Source organism: Branchiostoma lanceolatum, chromosome 5 (assembly GCF_035083965.1).
Source record: "Branchiostoma lanceolatum isolate klBraLanc5 chromosome 5, klBraLanc5.hap2, whole genome shotgun sequence".
Taxonomy (NCBI): Eukaryota; Metazoa; Chordata; class Leptocardii; order Amphioxiformes; family Branchiostomatidae; genus Branchiostoma; species Branchiostoma lanceolatum.
This window is the reverse complement of record NC_089726.1, coordinates 21,357,163-21,377,032: the sequence shown is the minus strand read 5'-3', so window position 1 is coordinate 21,377,032 and position 19,870 is coordinate 21,357,163. Positions and strand designations below refer to the sequence as shown.

At 40.3% G+C, this 19,870-nt stretch overlaps 2 protein-coding genes across 5 annotated transcripts; both read right to left on the bottom strand.

Annotated features, from left to right (window-relative positions):
• Window positions 1-3,941: 3,941 nt before the first annotated feature.
• On the bottom strand, window positions 3,942-7,251 carry LOC136435692 (uncharacterized). Of its 2 annotated transcripts, XM_066429341.1 has the most exons (5): window positions 7,206-7,251; window positions 6,018-6,208; window positions 5,546-5,621; window positions 4,996-5,213; window positions 3,942-4,346 (listed from the first exon to the last, which is right to left on the bottom strand). In XM_066429341.1, exons 1-5 carry the CDS (start codon window positions 7,219-7,221, stop codon window positions 4,206-4,208), a joined length of 642 nt encoding a protein of 213 aa, XP_066285438.1. In that variant the 5' UTR covers window positions 7,222-7,251; the 3' UTR covers window positions 3,942-4,205. The 2 variants fall into 2 exon arrangements, with proteins under 2 accessions (XP_066285438.1, XP_066285437.1); XM_066429340.1 differs by lacking the exon at window positions 7,206-7,251 and having other exon boundaries at window positions 6,018-6,411.
• Window positions 7,252-8,967: 1,716 nt separating this feature from the next.
• Window positions 8,968-19,456, bottom strand: LOC136435697 (uncharacterized). Of its 3 annotated transcripts, XR_010755890.1 has the most exons (5): window positions 18,937-19,456; window positions 17,892-18,116; window positions 17,523-17,668; window positions 9,782-9,831; window positions 8,968-9,555 (listed from the first exon to the last, which is right to left on the bottom strand). XR_010755890.1 is itself a non-coding variant. In XM_066429344.1 (2 exons), the coding sequence occupies exon 1, from the start codon at window positions 17,494-17,496 to the stop codon at window positions 11,173-11,175; it is 6,324 nt and encodes a 2,107-aa protein (XP_066285441.1). In that variant the 5' UTR covers window positions 17,497-17,516; the 3' UTR covers window positions 8,968-9,555; window positions 9,782-11,172. The 3 variants fall into 3 exon arrangements, 1 of the variants encoding a protein (XP_066285441.1); XR_010755889.1 differs by having other exon boundaries at window positions 17,523-18,116; window positions 18,937-19,452; XM_066429344.1 differs by lacking the exons at window positions 17,523-17,668; window positions 17,892-18,116; window positions 18,937-19,456 and having other exon boundaries at window positions 9,782-17,516.
• Window positions 19,457-19,870: the final 414 nt, after the last annotated feature.

Below are 19,870 nucleotides of genomic sequence, written 5' to 3'. Positions count from 1 at the left end.
GGCACAGACTGAAAAGTATTCGTATGGTACATGGTGTGTAAGATTATTTTATTTGAAATCTTCCTTTCATTGAATCTGTAATTTTTTGTAGCGTGAGACAAATGAAAGTTTCAGTGGGCGATTAGTTATTCAATATGCTGATGTCATACATGTGCTTTTTTTATCTTATCTTTTGCCAAACAAATCAAATTTAAAGTTGGTGAAAAGCTATGTAATATGCTGATGTCAGACATGTACTTCTAATGTCCTCCCACGCACAACGCGCACCAAAGCCATTTCGGTGATAAAGTTTCACGATTTCGTGTCTGGTTCTATACTACAGTACTAACATAGCCTTTCAAATGTGGCCAGGTGCCAAATCAAGTTTAATTTAGATTATTTAGATCCTTTAGGCTCTTTTTGTTCCCCTTCGAAGGCTCCACGTACATCGCACCAAAGCAATTTTGTTGGTATAAATTTGTGTCTGGTTCAAAAGCTCCATATTATGGGCAATACAAAACAAGAAAAACTGTCTCATAGACAAGTTAACTGGGAGAGAGAGTGTGTATTATCGGAGCCATTCGATTCCAAATCAAATGGGACAGTTTTTGTTCGAACAGAAACAGACAGTGATATGTGCAGAGTTGCACTCACGACAGGACGTCTGCAGGGGTAGCTTGAGTAGGAGCCCTTTTCGGAATAAGTAGCCTTAGATCAGCTGCCAAGACGATAAAACACTTGGTCCTGAGTACACAAGGGTCTATCTAACTCTCGTAAGTAAATAAAGAACTTTGTGAAGTGCTTGTCTGATTAAAAGCGTCATCAACGAGCAATGACAAAAAAATGAAAAGTGTTCATGTGGTGAAGATAATTTTTCCTAGATCTTTATTTCGATAAACCTATACTTTTGATGTATTGTCAGACCAATGAAATTTCAGAATGGTGAATAGTTATGTAATGTACTAATGTCATACATGTACTTCTGACGTCTACACAGGCACCACATCAATTCCGTCACTAGCACTATAGTTATGTGTCTGCTTCTTTACAAACGTACCAAAAGAACCTTTTACATATACAAATGCATGTTTAAACATGTAACCTTTTCTTTACACTATCACTTTTGGCCTTTGGTAAAGTAAACTTGAATGTCGATTGGTTATATCTATGACATGTGTGAACTGATGTTTGACGGCACATAAACATTATACCTTCCTTTTGTGCTAGTCTCTGTATATTGTACTAAGAACAGCAGAGATACATATAAGGACATGGTTCTGCCATGTATCATAAGACCACCATACCTCAGAATCGATGTTTATTTTTTTATACATATATTTTAATTCAGCATAAGTAGTCCCCGAGGTACTAGGTATACACACTTTCGAAAGCCAGATATTGAAGATATTTTTGAAAATACTTCGATAACACCGTTGTTGTTCTGTGCGTGTTTGTGTTTTTTCAATGTGGCTATCGTAGGGTATGTTGCAGAATTACGAAGGCTGGCGGTACTTTCAAGCTTTGTTTCAAGATTTATCGAGAAAAGCAGATTTGTGTATCGATTGAAATGAGGATAGCAATAGAAATTTCGAAAACCTATTTAGTGGAGGAATAATAAGCCAATTGAAAAAACAATAAAACATTTGTTCTGGCCGTACGACTGCAGTCCTTGTCGGTTTATCAAAATTCCAATATTGACTGCACGACTATCCGTACAATATTTGGCCCTTGGTAGCAGGTTTCGATTCAAGTCCCCCATTGATTTTGATACTACTTCAATATGGGAATGTTTTGAATGTTGCCGTTAGTGCATTTTTATCATTCATGTTCATTCCGAAGAATTTTGATAGACATAAGTTGAGTCAAATAATGATGCAATATACGGTGTTTTGTCCTGAATACTAGCAACTTTTTTTTCATGTTCCTCCTGACGATAACGAAACAAGTGATGTTTTGTCTAAGGTATTCATGAGACGCAAGGACAATATACATCCATGCAATTTTTATTTATATCCTGTAATTAATGCATTCCAAACATTAACGGTGTGTATTATACAATAAACAGCGTCATGACAGCTAAAATATGTATAACACCAGAAATTACATCAGTCGAATTTGATGATAAATAGATATGATCTACGAGTGTTCCTTCTTTATGTGTCGCCTATAGTCACCAAGAGGGTTTTATAATAATATTTGTAATGATTTTGAAAAATTGGTGATAAAAGAAAATCTGAGAATAGTTCTAAATTTTTCTAAAAGAATGAAGAAGAAAATATGAATTTATTTGAAATCAACTAGATAATTTAGAAAGATTTTGAAAGTAGCTGCACAACATCTCTTCATTTAGAATAATTTCTTGACAGCTATGTGGTTCTTTCACTTTAAGAAATATGGACAAAAATGGTAGAAAATTGTTAATACTATTGTAGAATGGTGATTGCCCCCATAAAAGTAGGTGCTAATCCGGCAAGTCTGTTTGCTTTTGTACATATTTAGATTTGGCTGCAGGACACTGTTGGTTCCTTTGTGGAAAGTATTGTTCCCTATACTTCGCAAGGATGTGCGAATTGCTTTTTTTCAAGCCCTCTGACCTATTTATAAAGATGATACAAATAATGGTAAAAAATGGCAAGATTTGGTGTAAAATGGTGAATAATGGTAAAATGCTGTTAACATTATTTAGAAACTATTGTGAGCACCATATTCTACATCATCAAAATTTCTTAAGTTTTAGAAAACTTAATTCTAAAGTTGAAATCATATTCAAAATATTTCAATAGTATCAAATCTCTTACACAAATAAAAACAATAGTTGAAAGTATTTCTTAATTATGACAATAATAACCCTTGCGGTGACTTGGAATGGACTTCAGTATGGGCGAAATACATTGTTTTGTTCTTTCTCTTTCTCCTGTGAAATCTTTAAAGCGATTCATCTCGGTCGCCCCTGGGCCAAATGAGCTGAATTTGACGTACAAGAGACATGTAGAATTAGCGCATAGCCCCAGGCATTTTGTTCCTATTTTTCTCCATGAATGCCTTTAAGAGCCATTGCATGAGAAAACCAGGCAGAGGTGGGAAGATGGGGGTCGGCCAAATCGGCTCATACTTTGTATATGTGTGATAGGTATGTTGAACTATCAACAACCATATAATTAAAACCCTCCAGCTATTTCTCGTTATGGAGTTCTGGGATCCCCCTCCGAGACCCTCGAAAATCCAACAATTTAAGGCTGAAAATTACTGAAATTGCAATGGCTACCCTGGTAATTCTGATAAAGATACAAACATAAGTTTTGTATTTACGTATAGAATGGGTTCCCTAGTTTTACCTACCAAAAGTTGAAGGTGAAGCATTGATCTCGAGAGGGTGTACTAGGGGGTTACCAGAACCAATGAAAACAGAATTTTCATCTCTTTGAATTTTAGTAATTTCTAAGGGGAATTATCTGCCCTGGGCAGTGGCTTTGGAGAATGGTTTTACTGTTGCTGAAGAGAGGACCATCTACTGATTCAAAAACAAGCGTCGTAAATTTGGGACACTCATAACGCGAGCCATGAATGGGGGCTCTTTATTGGGATTTTTCGGCAAAATAAATCATTTTTAAGTAGTGTATGCAATAAACAATAATGGCGTAAATATATTTTACCCCACAATATGGGGTAAAGAGTCCGGGGTATTTGCCTACTCTACCTTTGCGCCAAAGGTCTGGTCATTTCATCCAAACATGATAGAGATTTGAAGCTTTGACAGGAGGAGAAGGAGAAGGAGCATCAATGAAAAGTAGAGGCCATTATTTGCTCCTGAGCAAAAACAGCATATTTTACTCCCTCTGCGTGCTATAATGGACGTTTTGTAATGATGTAAGCTACATTTATTTGAATGTATCCTTATTGCACGTGTGTTCCTGCAATATGACCTCAGGTCACCCCTATGAAACACGCATTCTATTGCCATCTTTAAAGAAAAACGCGCCACGCATTCATTTCTTTATGATTTCAAAATCAACGTAACCGATGAACATGCTGACATCTAAACAAATGTAAATACAAAGCAAGCAAAGCAAATTATACAAAAAGGAAATGAAACGCACAAAGAAAGGTTTTCCAGTCCATGTAGTGCCATACGCTATTATTCATACTACATAGCAGAAATTGCTACCGTGCTTTTTAATAGGAAAACTAGACTTGATCCTTTATTTATAGACTTTGGCCCTCGACAATCAGTAATAGTAACAGTAGTGAAGCTTGTGGTTGTTGCTATCCCCGTCGTCGTACGGATGCCACCCCCGGCGACGGTTACCGTTATTGTCATCTTCATCGTCCCAGTGGAAGTATTCCTCCTTAACGTTCATTCCAGCAACCTGCAAACAACAGATTATGCATATTCATCCACCATCCCAAATTTTCTACTGTAGCTAATGGGAATAGAGGCCAAATTGTTGAGCTAAATTCTGTACATTGCCTTACATTGCCACCATTGTAATTGTTGTGCAAATAAAATAATTCATTCATTAAAGTCCAAATTGTGAATACCCTTTTGCGATATAGCTATATACCCAAGAGGTTTTTAAAGATAGATGATAACTATGTTGAGCTACGTTAAAATGAAACTATAGGGACAGCATAAAACGTCTAATAAAATTGAAATGAACCTCTTAATTTGAAAACAGAATCTTGTTATAATTAGCTCAGGTGAATACAAGTATGTTTTAAGCCAAACAATGAAATACAACTACAAAATGGATTGGATGAAGTATTGAGATAAGATATGAGACATGTGCAATACAAACGAAATGTAAAAAAAAAACGCAATGCATTATGGACATAATCGAAGATGGCGTCTTGCAGCACCCAAGTGAGACAGCTAAAAGTTTGAAACAGTTAGAAACCTAAATGATTGTTAGTTTTGTTGATTTGTTCTTCAAGTTTAAAGTAGAAAGAAATTTGCTCAATTATAATCCTGACAGGAAGGATATATATTTATCTATTTACCTATTAAGTACCTCTCACCTGCTGGCATCCCTGCCTGTAGCGGAAGAGGTAGAAGGGACTGCGGTTGGGTAGAAGGATTCGGGTGTTGGCGTTACCGTCGTTACGACAACAGTATCTGATGAGGGTGTTGTGGTCGTATATCCCGTCAGGCAGTTCGCCTTTCCAATGGTTCTTGTTCTTGTGGAAAATATCAATACTGTCTTTGTCGTCCCAGAACACCTCCCCAATTCCAAAACCTGCAAAACACAATATCACCAGCCTCATGAATAATGCATTTCTTTGTATGCTGCTATTTGAAACCCTTTTTTTTGTTTAGGGGAAATGCCACTTGAAAGGGAGAATTTAGTATAGGCATGACTCAAACCTGTTTACCTTTCATCACCGTATTTGTTTACCGTTACCACAATTACTTGATTAAGTACTTTAGCTACATTTCATGAAAATTTAGAGCCTTCAAAACTAATTGGCTTCAATGACCCATGATTGCCTTTTGCTTGCGGCTCAGTATTTAAAGCCCGTGATTATTTCATTATGATATTAGACATACATACACACGTATCATACCCACCAATTGGGCAGCCATGCCTCATGAAGATACAGTAGCTACCACGTGGCCAGTTACCAGACCCTTCCGATCTAGACGTCTGGATTGGATAAAAGAAATGCCAGTTTGATTTACCAAGTCGGAGCATTTGCAAGGATGACAATTTCCGCTTAAGATGTTACTTTTATAGGCTCCTTATCAGCTGTAAAGAGAAGACATTTTGGAACTATATGCTAAGCGCCAGCTTTGAATAAGAATTCAAAATGATTTATTGGTATGTACCGTCAGGTGTGCCTTTAACCCAGCAATTAACGTACGTTTTATCGGTTTGAAATCTGTTATAGACCAAACCTTACCAAAGTATCTTTGACAAAAGCTCGATCAAGATTTAAAGGAAAAAAAAGGCAAAGAAAAAAGGTTAAAGCACAGCATTGCCTTGCAGTCGTCTGCACAATCCCCTCTCTATTAAAAAGGATATAACTTTGTCTTCACTAACTTTAATGCAAAATTTCTGATACATATTGTTCTTCCAGAAGCCGCCATCAAAATGCAGGCCTGGCGTCCACCTGTTGTTGGGGTTGTCGTCCTCGGTGTCTTGTAGACGGACGCCTGTGCGCCAGGTTACCCCCGCGGGTTCTGGGCAGCCTGTGTTTGTCTTGGGCAAACCATACCAACCACATGGCCACTCTGTGTGGAAAAATGGTACAAGGCTGTTATTCTTCATGAAGGTGTTGAAGGGGAGATCTTTACATTCTGATTGTCCCGATGTTTGACCTTTAATGGGATTGCTGTCCAAAGTGAGGGTAATCAAAAGAACGCAAGGATCCCCCCTCTTTATCATTTGCTTCTTGAATAGCAATGGTCATGTAGATCTAGGAGCAAAAGCCTACATTGGATAGAAAAGAAAAACCGCAGGTAAAAATAAGAGAAATCTCAAATATCATATCACATGAAAGAAAATATACTGTCTTTTTAGCAGAGGTTTACACGTTCTAACTGTGATAACTTGAATACTATCGAACAAGCTTTCACGAAGATCGAAATACGACTAAAATACATATAAGCGCGTACAAACATAGTACTAAACGAATTTTTGAAATTCCATTTATCATACAAATTAGGTCCTGTTTGGCATACCTATCATCTTACTACTATGTCAATCATCAGATTCACTTTGAAACCCAGCTTTCTTTAGCCCTTTTTTCAATCGCCCAGGTAGAAATATGGGTGCCAACTGTTGACCTATATTCAGGACGCCAGATGTGTACTATCACATGCCGCGTACCACGGTGCAGCAGTGCAATACGTTTTCCTCAATGATTACGTAAAGTAGGTCATGATCTACATAATAAACATATCAGTATGTTGATCATACCCTGAGGTACATATACACCAAATACAAGAATAATCCACCAATCCCTACTTAAGTTATCCACCTCAAAAGTTACAAATAGGCCCAGAGAGTTTAAGGCAAGCCGCGAGGGGGGCCAGACCTAAATCACTTACTCCCTGCCCAAAGAGCTATCTAACAGATCATAACCATAGCACTTCCAAAAAATCCGACCACAAATTTTTATTGAATTAACCTTCATACACCCGAACAGGGTCATTTATGACCCCAGGCGTGTATTTTGACGTGCTATGTGAACATGTTTGATCTAAAAAAAAAATAATAATTCCGTACCTTTGTCAGTAGACATCTTTTCTAATCTCTTCTAATTTTCTAGGGCGATCGGCACAATACTGTAGACATTATATAGGAAAGTTTGTGTTGAGTCTGCTGGGGTCATTTTTAGCCCCAGCAAAAATGATGTGCTGTTTTTTTAGACCCTCTGTAATTCCTAAGCCACTTAATGTATGACCACTAAATTTTCAGAGGATGATGCACATGTGAATTTATATTACCGTAACAAATTTTACGTCACAATGACATAATATGACGTCTTTATGACGTAATTTTAGGTGATTCTATCCGCCATGTGGATTTTGACCGATGACGTCATCAAATCAGCATAAAATATCAATTTTAAACCATTAAAGTTACTTTGGATTACATAGGATAATAACAATGTAAGAAAATACATTTGTTGTAACAACAAAGCCTCTAAACGTCAATATGTTTGAACTGAAATTAGCAGATTTTGTAAAATATGCCTGCCAAAACCCGTTACCATGGCGTGGTCCTTCTGATCTTTTTCATAAATCATGATAATGAACGGAAAATATTCATACCTAAACATGCCAAAATATTCCTCTCACATTAATGAAGCAATGTACGGAACACAATCAGCGAAAAAAAGTAAAAAGAGAGATTTTACTGAACAAAACATTTTTGGGTCATTTTTGACCCTGTTCAGTCATATTACTGGCAAAAAATAGGTTCGGGTGTATGAGGTTAATAAACTTTCCTCATATATTATGTAAATTAGCTCCTAGTTTTCATAATTCACGGTGGTCTGTAACTAGGGTATTCTTTCCTGTTGCTACGCGCGTTCGACAATGTATCGGGTTACACGAAGCAACATTTTGGCTAACGACAGAACATTTTTAAATAAAAAAAAGTGGGGACGGGAAAATCTTTTCCAAATAAAACGAAATTACCGATTTTCTGAACTTTGAATGTTGTCATTTTTTGCTGAATGGCTGATTTTCCTATATTTTGCTTTCAAACACGATTATTTTCAGGTTTTAGGGAGATCGTTTTTTTTTTCTGGCAAACATTACAAAGTCCTGGCTTCAAATGTCAATGAATTTTTTTTTTCAAGAGACAAGACCTGGTTGACATGTGAGATACGGCACTTGCTCAGGAAAAAAATTAACCCCAATTCATTGTGTGACTTTAATCCTAGTACAAACTTTATTAGACAGGCAAAGATAATTCTTTGGAATGCCGATCCAACTTTGAAAATGGTGGTCTGTTTCCAAGGAGATCTTTCTTTGTAAGACGGATCGTGTTTTACCTCTCTATTTTTATCTACTTTTTATCTTAATCATACCTAAATACCTAAGGCGTCTTACACAGTGGTATATTATAGAAAAAAATCCGAATTGTGTATTAATTTTTGTATGTATGATTTATTTTTTTAATGTTTAAAGGTTGTTTTCTACTTGTGACAGTACCAAAATAAAAAATAACTAGAAAGGCCGTCATTTGCCCCTGAGCAAATACAGCATGTTTAGCCATACTCCATGCTTACGTCATAGTCACGTGAGTGAAATTGCCTTATGTGGATGACTTGGCACTTAGGAGAATACATCATCTGATCCATGGTACATCAGGTCACAGATTCACAGATACGGGAAAATATCTACTTGTGTCTCAAAGTGCAGCACAGAGGAACTACACTAACACATTCAAGTGACATACTCCTCCCCATGCAAGAAGTGGGCTGTCCCAAAATAACACCAGGGCAAAAAATGACATTTTGCAGAAATGGACATTAAAAGACTGTCCCAAGATCTATTTATTCTTCAAATACATTCATCAACATGCTTGAACATGATACAATACAATACTATACACTATACATGTAAGTAAAGATACAATACTGTGCGACTAAGCAACACCATGAGAAAATTTGCAAACATACAATATTATACACTATATGCAAAGATACAATATTATGCAACTCTACTAGAGAGCTTTACTTACAAAATTGTAAATTTATACTTTTCTCACAATTTTATCGCATGTACGTAAATGGTTCTAAGAAATAATAAAAAGATTGTCCCAAAATCTTTTTTTTTTGTATACTTGGTCATATGAAAAGATACAGTTTAAAAAAAACCCACTACCAATCCAGACAGCGTTACTTACAGAAATTGAAACTCATATCACAATCTTATTGCATGTATGTATGTATGTAAATGACAAAAATATGTACATATTGAAGCCCAAATTGCAAAATAAAAAGGAAACTGTACAATTGTGTCAAAATATACATAATCCAAGAATTAGTTGCAATCCGGGTATGTCTGCTCCATCCCCATCCGGTTTCTCATGGACCAAGTTCTGCTTCCATCTCGGAGGAGTCCTACATGTATTTGTAGGACAGAAACAGGAGAATGAGATTTGGTAACTATGTCAAGGCAGAGTACAATCGTTGAACAACGACATGATAAATTTAGAAAAAAACACACATATTGAGTCTACTGTCTCAGAAGAAAACAATTTTGGTTTGGGGGATGCCCATGTTGGACCAGTGCCTTCACACATATCACCTATATGTAAGGATAGTGTTAGAAGAAAACAGGCCTTACCTCTTGTATGCCATGAAGGTGATCTTCTAACTGGTTTTACCCCTTATTATCTGAGAATTCAAGAAATAGAGACACTTTATTCATTTTTATGTACACTAATATCACTGTCAAGAGTGCCTAAGTGGACACCTCCTTAGATGTTATGGAAAATGCTTTAAAAATAATGGGAAAATGATAACAATATATAGAATATATAGAATAAAATAAAATAATAAGTATTTGATCAATTCAAATAAAACATTTGAAAATTAAAAAGTATTCAGTCAATATGAAATATATTTGTTTCACTGAGCTCTTTTTTTGGTCGTCGTGATGTATTGCTGCTGGGGCTGCTGACTGGTGACCTCTCAAAATGTTATGCAGAATGCTTTTCAATGGATTATGACAATGACAGAGATATGAATACATTTACTCGTACAATATTGCACAAGCAAGGTAAAACTGACAGGAGGAACACTTAAATGAAATGAATGATATAAAAACCATAATCAAGCAACATGACCTGAGATTTGATATAACATTCTAATAATAACAAAAGCAAATGACAAATTGGCAGTAACAGAAAAGTATTGACATGGATTATTCTTAAATCAACAAGGCTTCTGATCATGGAGCATCCATCTGGCTCCCCCTTGGCTAGGTATTTCCCAATGCTCCCATCCCCCACTAAATGTGTGGGATGTCAAGGTGGGAAGCTGGTGCAAATATGTCATTCAAAGGCTCACAGTCATTAGCCTGAGTACCAACCTCCGTAGTGACCGCTGGCTTAAAAAAATTCGCTTGCTAGGTTAGCAAGCGAATTTTTTGGAGCCAGCGGTCACTACGGAGGTTGGTACTCAGGCTACACTGTCATTGAGCACCCACCAGGCTCCCCCTTGCCAGGTTATTTTGGCAAGAGCGGAGCGGGACACTTTGTCCTTCCCCATCTCCCTTGCCACCACCAAATGTGCCGGGTGACAAGGGCAGACGCTGGTGCAAATATGTCATTCACAGGCTCCCAGTCATGGAGCACCCACCAGGCTCCCCCTTGCCAGGTTATTTTGGCAAGAGCGGAGCGGGACACTTTGTCCTTCCCCATCTCCCTTGCCACCACCAAATGTGCCGGGTGACAAGGGCAGACGCTGGTGCAATATGACATTCACAGGCTCCCAGTCATGGAGCACCCACCAGGCTCCCCCTTGCCAGGTTATTTTGGCAAGAGCGGAGCGGGACACTTTGTCCTTCCCCATCTCCCTTGCCACCACCAAATGTGCCGGGTGACAAGGGCAGACGCTGGTGCAATATGACATTCACAGGCTCCCAGTCATGGAGCACCCACCAGGCTCCCCCTTGCCAGGTCATTTTTATTTCCTCTTGTCAACCAACAGGTTTGGCAAAGGCAGAACCTTGCCTTAGTCTTCACACTGATCTTCATCATCACACAATATACAGTAGACAGCATCATGGTAGCTATAGAATGTCTGTATCACTCCATGATGGACAGTGGCTGATGATGCTGAAATATACACATGATCTATGAGAGTTCCTTTCGCAGTTGTAGGAGCCTCTATCAACTGTTGATAGTGACTTCTCATAAAAAATGATAGAATCTTTTTGTTTTCCTCACTTGACTTCAAATTTTCATTGAAGTCACCAAGAATGACTGTGCTATTTCTTTCCACTGAAGACAAGTGATGCAACAGTCTATCCAAACTGGATACGAATGGGTCTTTGCGCACATTTGGCGGTCTATAAATGGCTACAATGAGATGTTTCGTGCAGTCAGCAGAAACCTGCATAGCCACACATTCTAGGTTGATATCATCTGGGATGTGAATTTCTTCACACCCGTATACATCACGGACATACACTGCCACACCTCCATGAGGGGAATTAATTGTCACACTAGAACCTTCCTCGCCAGCATGCCCTCTTGACCTATCTTTGCGAAACATGCTAAAACCGTCCAACTGCACCTGAGAGGACTGCACATTCTCTGATAGCCATGTCTCAGTCAGACATATGATATCAGCATTGACCAAACATGTAGACTTTAGACTTTTAAAGTGACTTACAAGTCCTTCGGTGTTGTGATGGACAATGTTCAACTTGAGGACTTCTTTTGCAGAGCTGTTACCAACAGTTGCAAACGGGTTGGATACAAATTCGAAGTGCTTCATCTTATTGACTGCCCCCTGCACTTCCCCATCACAATAGATAGACTCCTGCTTGTAGTCTGTGATGAATAGACCGCCTATGGAACAAACCCTGCTTAATGCCACATACGACATACCTGATGCAAACATTTTTTTCATCGAGACAACTACTTCAGGTACAGTCATGCCCTGTACTTTATGTACTGTACAGGCCCAAGCTAGCTTGAGGGGAATCTGGTAACGTTTGGCTTTACTACGATTGTTCAAGTTGTCCTCAATCTGACGTATTGGCACTGAATTGTCGGGTAGGTTGCTAGGAACTGCACTTCTTTGCCTTTCGAGAGCACCTGCTTTCGAGTTATCAAACTGAACGAAGACAGTTGCAACTTCACCTGCAGCATTCTGACCACCTATCACACCAGTCACTGTTCCAAACGCACCATTCACTAGACCATCCTCGACATTGACATTTCTACAAAGCATGACCCGCGCACCGACTGCAACTTTGACCGTGTCGGGGAGGTCATTTTTCCCCCCTAGTGACAGATGTCGCTTTGTCATTGAACCCGTGGTGGGATCTTTGACGAAGTCGGAGGCTTCAAAACATCTAATATCTGAACACCTGAGATTCAACATCTTGTCATTATGCTCTGCAACAGCTGGAGTGGTGGAAAAGATGTGCAGTGCATCTTTAGGATAATCATCCGATGCAAAGTCTACTGCTAGCACCCTTGATGACAGAGTGTTGTCATCTTCATCCGAAAGTTTGTCTTTTTTTCCCTTTACTCTCATTCTATTCAAAAGCTTTGCAAAGGCAGCATCATCCTTCTGCCTCATGATTTCCTCAAGTTCTACAACTTCAAAGTTTTTATTCCACAAGTCACACCAATCTCCTTTCCTGTAGAGACTTTCTCCCAGGACTGGAGGTATCTGATACATGTCACCCACTGCCAAGATGCTCACATTTCCAAAGTCTGCATTTGGCCTCCCGTGTGTCAGCTGACTCAATCGACCATGAATAGAGGACATGAGCTTTTTGTCCACCATTGACACTTCATCTACAATTACAATTTTGAGGCTTTCATACTGCGCACGCAAAGTGTTCAGGGTACTTTCAGACAGGGGCTGATAAGTCTTCGTAACACGTATCAGGTGGAACGCGTGGTGAACGGTGCTTCCCCCTATGTTGAACGCAGCCGTTCCCGTCGGTGCCGTAAGAAGGACCGAGGGACTGTCAGGGTTTTCCTGTGTCTGTTGTAGTAACCTGGTAGCCTCATAATAGATGCATTTGATAAGATGGCTCTTTCCAGTCCCCGCACCGCCCGTTACAAAAATACGGAAGGGATCTGGTCGCTTTCCCTGTGCAGTCTCCATGCACCACTTACGTACAAAATAGAAGACATTCTGTTGCATCGGGTTGAGTGACTGCATCATGGGAATCGCATCTTTTGAGGAGACCTTCGTCTGGCAGGATTCTAGGGTAAAGCTTTTCTCTTTGGACTTGTTAGTTGGTGCAAGGTCAGGAATGTCATCCTCCGTGCCTTCATTATCCTCATTCACTTCATTTCTGGCTCTCCTATCGAGACACTCAAGTCTTTCTTGTTCCAGTTCGGGGAAGATCTGGGCCCAAGCGTCTTCTACACCATCACTGTTTTCCACGTCTTTACGAGCCTGCTCGATTTCGGCAACATTTTGCTCAAACTTACACCTGTTCCTATTCACAACAACGCTAACTCTATCCCCTGTATCTGACAAGGGAGCAAACCCTTCCGAGTAGAATTCTTCATACTTTTCATATTGAGGTGGTTTCAACTGCGCGTCAAGGTAGTGTGGCAAGTACAACTTGAGCAATGTCAAGTAGAATCGCTCTGGCTCTTTCATCTTATTGAATTTGGCAAAGCGAATGATTGCAGGCTTAGATCTTGTACGTTTTTGTACAACCCCCAAATCATCCCTTAGAATATGCTTCTCTTCTCCTCGAGAAGACTGCTGGCCATTACCTTGCTTGCCTGAAGATGCAACGACGCGGTACTCGGAGACAAACTCTGCAGCACACATTGATTGGAAGGGTTCTTCTGGTGGTCTTGCCTTGTACCGATCCATAATGCTTGGCATCCAGATGCTAGCTTCGTCACAGTTTCCCTCCCTCGCAAGCTTTTGAATTTCTGCCAAAGGTTTTGACAATCGATTAGCTTGCTCATCTGTTGGTATGAAAGTGACTTCTCTCGTACAATCCTTCAACTTAAGGCTACAGACCCGATAGACCGCCTCTTGGGCGCTCACTTCCCTATGGTAAAGGTAGGCATTGCCAACTTTTCTCATTTCATTCACTATATCCTCATTGCCTTCCCTTGCCTCTTTCTGGGCCTGTTTGAGTAGCTTTCCCATTTCCCTTTCTGCTTTGCTGATATACGACACAATGTACCTGACACAACTGTATGGGTCAAGAACATATTGGATGTCCATGTTAGCATTCCAAGCCCGGAGTAGATGCGGATTGTAATTGTTCACCCACATGTCCTTTGGCTCACGCCTGAGCACTACTTGCTTCCTGGTTGCCATCAAGTTCAATGCGTCACAGAACTGTGCAGTGGTGAGCTGTGCCTCCTTGAGAATGTCGTCAGTGGAGCACTTGTCTGGCTCTGTGATTTTGTCCAATACTTCCCAGAATTTTTTAAGGATGACTTCGGCTTGCCGCTCCTTTTCAGCTATGGATGTCCTTTCTTCATCGGTCAGGTCCTGCTTGGCCACAGGGCTGCACAGAAATGTCTGCTTCACTGGAGGTTTAGGGAATCCAAACCTACAGACCTTGCCACCTTTCTTGCATGATGATGTATGACCTTTACGGTGCATCTGAACCTGACTCACTATGTCAAATAACTCTTTATCTGTCTCTGAGTCCGGAAGCTGACTGCACACATATCTGTCCACAAAGGAGCAGACCTCCTCTTCAGAATTTACATTCAATTTTGGCGCATCTTTCACCCAAAACAAACAGTGGATATGTGGACTTCCACGTTGTTGAAACTCTGTCCTGGTGAAAGTATCGACTACCTCACCGATTGGTTGCGATGGAGATTTAATGAGATGCTCGAAAAACAGCTTGACCCGGTGGTCGAACATGCGAGCAGCGGTGACAGGATTACTCTTCAAAATGTTGCAACGCTCTTCCCACGACAACTCGCTTGCTGGTACCGTACTATGATCTTGTCGAATAGCCTCTAATACTTCTGGCCATCGCAAATCTGCGGCAGAAAATGTAGCGAACCACGTAGGAATCCCTAGCTGCCTTATCATCGCGTACAACTCATTTAGCGTCTTATCCCAGAATTGTGGAGTACCCCTGACTGGCTGAAGAAACCGATACCCTTGATCTGACTTGAGAATGGTCTGTAAGTCTTCTTTGTTTGACAACATACCAGCAGATATTCTACGACCATCACTTGTTATCGGCGAACCCTTGCGTAAAGATATGGAAATATTCGATTGTATGAAGTGCAACTCTGTTACATATTGTGCATAGAATATGTAGCAAGGGTCCCTTGCAAACCGCGTATCTGCGCCCATAAGACGCCCCTTGAAGTACTTACTAGGCGTGACACGTACATCACGATTATCATTAAAAGAAAACTTCCCCGTAGGGAATTGAACAGGGAAAGACATCGCTTCTCCTCCAACCTCCTCGAACACACGCACTGGCCTCTTCCCCTCTCCAGGAGCCACACTCAGGACACGTTCATCGTGGTGGTCAAGAAAATCCTGTCCTATGTCTACTGGTTGGAGGCAAGTATCGTGCGGCAGTCCCCTCAAGCGGCTGTCCAGCATTTCCTCCTCGCTCAGAGCTGCTTCTTCTATCGCTTCTTCAACATTCACATGTCGAAGAATGTTGTCCATGTCGTCATCTTCCATAGCATCTCCAGCTGGCCCTACCATGTCATCCCCCTCCTCACTGACAGGCTCACGGTGCTCTGGCCCTACCATGTCATCCCCCTCCTCACTGGCAGACTCACGGTGCTCTGGGGTTATACGAAAGTTGTCATCGCCTCCACGTTCAGCATCAGATGGTTCAACAAGCCCACCATCTTCATTCCAAGATAAAGCCCAATCTGCATCTATAGACGTACCACGGTAGTATTCATTATTTTCTACAAGATATTTCAGAGCAGCATCAACCTTCTTTGGACTGATCTGTCTATACAAGTGATGCCCACTGTACTGTAGCTTCCTCTTAAGTTTCACCTTGATTAACAGAGCTTCTGTAGGCATTCTGGGAAGGACTGCATGTGTTTCGCTCACATCTGCTGGGACGCAGGTCACAGGGCCAACAACTCCTTTCTGACCCCCTTTTGGGAGAGCTATAACTTTCATAAATGGTATTCTCTTGGCTATGAGTTGTGACTCAAGAGTATTGAGACCGTTCAGCTCAGGAGGTATTACTGGGACCTCCATTTTATTACTCTGAGCCTCGTATGGAATTGTCTTTTTAGAAAGCAAGTGCCTATGACAACAGTGACATATCCACTCTCGGCCCCTGGATGAGTTTGCTGTGGGACAAGCATTTGGGCTGCAGTCTAAGTTGCACTGATGAACATACGTACCTGTAAAACAGTGGTTAACAGCCTGAACGTACTTTGAGTTTGACCTGTTACAGATTACTACTTGTTTGCGAAACAAAAGCCTATGACATACAGTGCAAACATATTCTGGTCCCATTTTGCATTCGATCTGGAACTTTTCAATGGCCTTCTTAACATCTGGGCAATTCTGATTCTTCTCTCGGTTTTGTTGTTTCAATTCTCTGTGATTTGGATCTGTGTGATATCTATCTCTTTCGTGGTCTCGCTTCTCCCGAGCATGCTCTTCATCGGTGTGATACCGCTCCTGTGCTTTGTCTCGCTTCTCCCGGGCATGCTCTTCATCGGTGTGATACCGCTCCTGTGCTCTGTCTCGCTTCTCCCGGGCATGCTCTTCATCGGTGTGATACCGCTCCTGTGCTCTGTCTCGCTTCTCCCGGGCATGCTCTTCATCGGTGTGATACCGCTCCTGTGCTCTGTCTCGCTTCTCCCGGGCATGCTCTTCATCGGTGTGATACCGCTCCTGTGCTCTGTCTCGCTTCTCCCGGGCATGCTCTTCATCGGTGTGATACCGCTCCTGTGCTCTGTCTCGCTTCTCTTGGGCATGCTCTTCATCTGTGCTATACCGTGTCTTCTTTCTATCCCGTTGGGCCTGGGCATACTTCTCATCCTCCTGGTACCGTTTCCTTTCTTGGTCCCGTTTGGCCTTTTTCCTGTCGTCATCAGCGTTGTCATTCAATGTGTTCTTTCTCTTGCTTCTGGCAACTTCTAAGACCTCTAGATCTGTAGCTTCTTCTCTGTGGCAACGTGACATACTCCTTGTCTGTCTAGGGCTGAAAACTGTAGCCTCTTCTCTGTGGCAACGTGACATACTCCTTGTCTGTCTAGGGCTGAAAACTCTTGTGACAACATCAAAGTGAATCTCGTTTGTATTCTGTATGTATATAGCATTTCTACCACCTAACATGGTTCTATCACAAATACTTTCCCTTAATGGGTATTTCATCCATGCCGAATTGTAGCCATGCTTACCGTACACAAAGATGCATCTTCCCAGTAGTAATGCCATTGCATCAATTTCTACGTGTGTGGCCCACGTACGAAGATCTGCTGGATGCGGATTGGTTCGGCCCTCACGAGACAGGTACTGGTCCATGGTTTGGCCTGGTTCTAATAAACTGCAAAGATCCTCAGACATGGTTGACATGTATTCAATCAAACGCTGTCTTACTACGGCATGATACCCTTCGGTGCCACAAATATGGTAGCTTATTGACCTGTAAAAACAATTCCCATCCCCATCCATCTTAATGGTACTGATAGGTGTCTTCAAAGGGATGTTTCTTTCCTCAATATTGTGATCAATATTGATGTATTGTTCAACAGAAAGATTCAACTGACCTGCCAGTTGCAACTGATCATCATCTGTAAATGGGTTGAATGTGAACCCTCCATCATGCCTTGTTACCTCATACTCCAGCTCATCAGTTTCATCCTGTCCTTCTCCATCTACTTCCTGCTCATCAGCGGCTGGCTCCGGCTCTGCTTCAGTCGTACTTGCCTGTTCTGCCCTCCAGGCATTCAAACTCTTGAGCAATTTCTTACTTTTGCGTCTTGGCATTTCCACTGAAAAATTAAAGTACTAGAATGTACAAACATTTCATAGAAGATATGAACTTTTCCATTAAACATACATTTTTACTTGTGATAAATATACTGGTTTAAGACCTGTGAAAATGTAATGTTCACAATATCTTACAAAACTATGCTGCTGGCAATATTTTTTTCACAATTGACAGCATGTTCCTGTCAATGATCTTTTTTTGCTTAAAAATGCCCCCCCCCCCCGATGTTTTAACTACTGGATAATATTGTGAACACCTTCATACCCTTTACCCTAAATTTTGGTGCAATGTATGTATGTTTTACATGACAGACCACGTGGTGTATATACTGAAGGCTAGAAATATATATTGAAGGCTTGTTGACAATCTTGAGCATGACAAATTGACTATTGACGCGGCCGTTAAACCCACACCCTTTGAATTACTTTAAAGTTGTATCACGAAATTCACGTGGGCTTAAATATAATAATCTCGAAGTCGAACGCCCTTCTTGTAACGTTATGTCAAATTCGTACACCGAACCCAGTTCTTTTTCCAAAACTCTCGAATGGATGTTCTAAAGAAATTCTCGAATTGATGTTCTAAAGAATAATATCGTTGGCTATGGGTAGTTCGACAAAAGTATCAATCAGTTATTCTCATGACCTTGACGTAAAAATTTGTGGGTAAAGTAATCTATAACTTTAACTACAGGGAAGGAAATTCGTGTCAAATACTATTTACGATAATATATTTCTATCAGTTCAAACGAATATCCATCAGCCATCAGGTTGATTTTCCAGTGACATAATATTCGGCGAGGAAAAAAGACCATCACTTACCTAGCACGGCTCACGCTTTCCTGACGAAAAATCACGGCAGTAAAGTGTCTGATAGTCTGAACCGCTTAAACGTTGGCCAAACGTTTAACTTCGTAGAATTAGACTCTAGTAAATAAGAGTAAGATGACGGCACGAGTTACTGCCCGTGGAGTTCGAGTAAAGACGTCCTCGTGCAAATGCAACAACAGAACGTCTGTGTTTATTATCGTCTGACGTTCTATCTCGTTGAAATCGTAGTCCGACAAGGTGGGAGGGGTGTGTACAAAATAATATTATAATATTGTCGTAGTTAACTTCATTTTGTTGTGCAAATAATAATACTGTATAATACAAAGACTACAATGATAATTATTTTTAAGTTGCTAGATGAAATATTGTTTTGATGCAAAATAAAATCGTCCCGTACAATAAACGTTCACCCAACTTTGAATGAAAACGTCCAACTTATGCAAATTTCTAAAATAGAATAGTCTATTATTATAAGGGGGGATCAAATATCACTACCGACAACTTGTCATATTTTTGCCGTTTTTCATGTGTATATATATCAAATATTTGTAATTATTTGACAAAGCAAAAAGCATTAGGCAAATTGTAGTGAATGTTTTTATATTGCTGTACACGGTTTACATTCAATTAAGATGCTGACCCCTACAGGTCCAAATGAACATTTCGGTCCTAGTTGAGAACCGCTAACAGACGCTAAAAATGATTTTTAAACATTAGAATGTAATACCAAAACGAGTAACTACATTTTTGTCACTGCAAATATTTTGAATGTTTAATGGGTATATAAATATAATTTAATTGAAACGTAGACGGTGTGTTAACCCCTTGATACAACGTACTACGTGCTTTATTAGCGTTTTGATGCGTGCGAACTTCCGGGTGTTGGAAGGTGGCGGAAGAGAAGCTACACTCGGAAAGACGAATG

Excerpts from the sequence above, each read along its gene's own strand:
- LOC136435692 (XM_066429340.1), bottom strand. The coding sequence starts at position 6,362 with ATGATAAAGAGGGGGGATCCTTGCGTTCTTTTGATTACCCTCACTTTG. Across the intron at positions 5,622-6,017 it reads ATCAGAAATTTTGCATTAAA|ACGTCTAGATCGGAAGGGTC; the intron begins GTTAGTGAAGAC and ends TATCCAATCCAG. Across the intron at positions 5,214-5,545 it reads GAGGCATGGCTGCCCAATTG|GTTTTGGAATTGGGGAGGTG; the intron begins GTGGGTATGATA and ends TGTGTTTTGCAG.
- LOC136435697 (XM_066429344.1), bottom strand. The coding sequence starts at position 17,496 with ATGAAATACCCATTAAGGGAAAGTATTTGTGATAGAACCATGTTAGGT.